The following is a 2,551-nucleotide window of genomic DNA, read 5'->3' as shown; positions in this document are numbered from 1 at the left end:
CGGCTAATAATAACGAGATATCTATACATAATTATGTAATTGGTAAAATACTACTCCGTAAAATGATAGCTAAAAGTTGATAGTTGAAGTTTTTAATTGTATACAACCTTTTTATAAAATTGATTTCATTTTACCAATATATGTTGATTTTAAAAAAAAAAAAATTAATTGAATACAACTTTAATAGCAACAAAAGTTTACTACCACATAGCCATACATATCAAGCCATATGTTACCGATTCATTGTTCATGAATATGCAAATACATGCACAAGATATTCGAAAAATCCAACCGAAGATGACAATCATGCATGTGTTAGTCGATCAATATAAAAAAGATTATTGTAACAACTCATAGTAAGTCTAATAAATGATTTAAGGTTTACAAGTACTTGCTAGCAAATCTACCAAAACCAGTCAGATCCAGATCACAGGCGAAGTTAATACCTTGTACCTTGCGCAAATGGCCGGACTTGTAACCTGTAGGCTTCCACTGTCTTCTTCTTCTTCTTCTTCTTCTAGTTGTTCTGAGTCATGGAGTTCTTACAATGCGCTATCGCCCCTTGAATCGCGCTCTGCAATTCCTCCATGGATGACGAATTGTTCGAGTAGATGCCGCCGCCGGTTCCTCTCATCACACTATTCCGACATAAAACTCCAGAGTGACTAGGAGATGACCGCATGGATGACGGGCAGCTCGATACGCAGCTTCTCCTTCTAGGATACCGGAGATTTCCTGAAAACGAGTGAGAGATTACGTCGTTTTCCTTGTTGCTTCTGATCTCCTCCGTTTTAGGAGGAGGTGGAGGAGGACCCGTTTTCTTAACCTGAAAAGTCTGACCCTGTCTTTGCGATAGCTTTTCGTACAACGGTTTTGCTTTCTTCAGATACTTTCGTATCATTTCTTTAGCTGTCACGCTCATGCGTTTAACGGAAGATCCGGTTAAGATATCTTGGTCAAGACGGGCGGCGGTAGTAGTACCAGTGGTTGCCGGAGCTTTGGTTTCCTTGCGGAAGACAGATGAGAATCTAGATAAGGAGAAGTACTTATTGGGTTTCTTGTGGTGGTGGGAGATGAAAGGCTGGGTTTGTAAGGTAGAAGGGAATAGTTTGGTTTGGAGGTGAAGGTCGTCGTCAGTGACGGAGCTGGGGCGGGAGGAGTCGCATCCGTCGGTGGAGAAGGAGGAGTGGGAGTCAGAGGAGTGGCGGGCGGTGGTGGCGGATGAAGATGTGGAGGAGGAAGAGAGAAGCAAGGTGCGTACCATGGAAATGCGAGGGGAGAGGTGAAGAGGGAGAAGTTGGCCCTTGTAAAAGAGGTCGTCGGCGGGGCAAAGATTGGTGGCGGAGGATTTGCGAGGGGAGAGAGAGATGGTGAATTCGAAATCGGAGGAGGAGGATGAATGAGTGGGGGAGGATGGGAGGGTTTGTGATCTGGGGGTTTTCCCAGCTTTACGAAGATGACGATTATGATGAAGATGATGATGATCCGCCATTTGTAAAATGGAGATAAGCTTGTTACATTGTTAGATCTATGTCAATGGCTGGTACTTTATGGAAGAAGAGAGAGAGAGAGAAAGAGAACAGTGTTGACAGGGTTATGATTTAATGTGATTAGATTGGATGGAGGGGTTCAAGTATAAGACATTGGAAAGGGAGTAGGGTGATGCCATGTTTGGCTCTATCTTCGTCAACTAATCTAAGTTTTCTAGGGTTTTGGACTTATTCTTAAAACTTTTTTGTTGATTTTTAGCAAAAATATCCATACAAAAAGTTTAAAAGGCAGTAGTACTTCATGAATATGATTGTAAAATTTAACCTATTTTTAGAATACAGTATCATATTATATTATAGTTTATATAATTATATAAATAAATTTCTTGTATTAATATAAAATTCAACATACATAAACTTTTAACACTTTTTTTATTTTTATTCATTCGTTTTTGGAAAAATTGTTTTATATTAAAGCTTGTCAACATTAGCAAGAAAAAGAGCCAAGGGTCACGAGATAATTATATATATTCGGCCTTAGCGTTTTTGCTTTAAAAGAAACGAAGTATTGAAAAAACTAGGAAGAAGTTATAGAACAGTTGCTACTGTTGGGATTCATCAATGCCGTTGAGGTTTGTTAATAGAACATTGTCTTTCACGGTTCACGGAGAATCAATAAATTTTTACTGTTTTATATTTTTATTGTGTTTTTTTTTTTATAATTATTAAATGAACCAACTAATCAACACGGATAGTTTAGTTTTGGACCTGTGGTGAGAATGATGGGCTTAGCTGATAGGCTTTTATATAAAAGGTCAATGATCTTGAAAGGTAACGAACTTTGGTTTTTATCCATATTTAGGTAACCATGTTTTTTTCGAACACATTTGATCATTGAATTTGTTTGATATGTTTAAAATAGGGTAATATGACTGATAATTAGTGGTAATATTACCCTATTATGAACATGTCAAACAAGTTTAATGGTCATATGTATACGAAAAAAAACATGGTTATCTAAATATGGACAAAAACCAAAGTTTCTTACCATTTTTGAAAAT

The 2,551-nt window shown here is 37.6% G+C and overlaps 1 protein-coding gene across 1 annotated transcript; it reads right to left on the bottom strand.

Annotated features, from left to right (window-relative positions):
• Window positions 1–298: 298 nt before the first annotated feature.
• Window positions 299–1,626, bottom strand: LOC145117786 (putative membrane-associated kinase regulator 1). Its single transcript, XM_079054113.1, has one exon. The coding sequence runs from the start codon at window positions 1,490–1,492 to the stop codon at window positions 518–520; it is 975 nt and encodes a 324-aa protein (XP_078910239.1). The 5' UTR covers window positions 1,493–1,626; the 3' UTR covers window positions 299–517.
• Window positions 1,627–2,551: the final 925 nt, after the last annotated feature.

The sequence above is a fragment of the Lactuca virosa genome, chromosome 5 (genome assembly GCF_052849685.1).
Source record: "Lactuca virosa cultivar CGN04683 chromosome 5, Lactuca_virosa_CGN04683_v6, whole genome shotgun sequence".
Classification (NCBI taxonomy): domain Eukaryota; kingdom Viridiplantae; phylum Streptophyta; class Magnoliopsida; order Asterales; family Asteraceae; genus Lactuca; species Lactuca virosa.
Note: the sequence above shows the minus strand (reverse complement) of the source record. Positions and strands in the feature narration are given on the sequence as shown.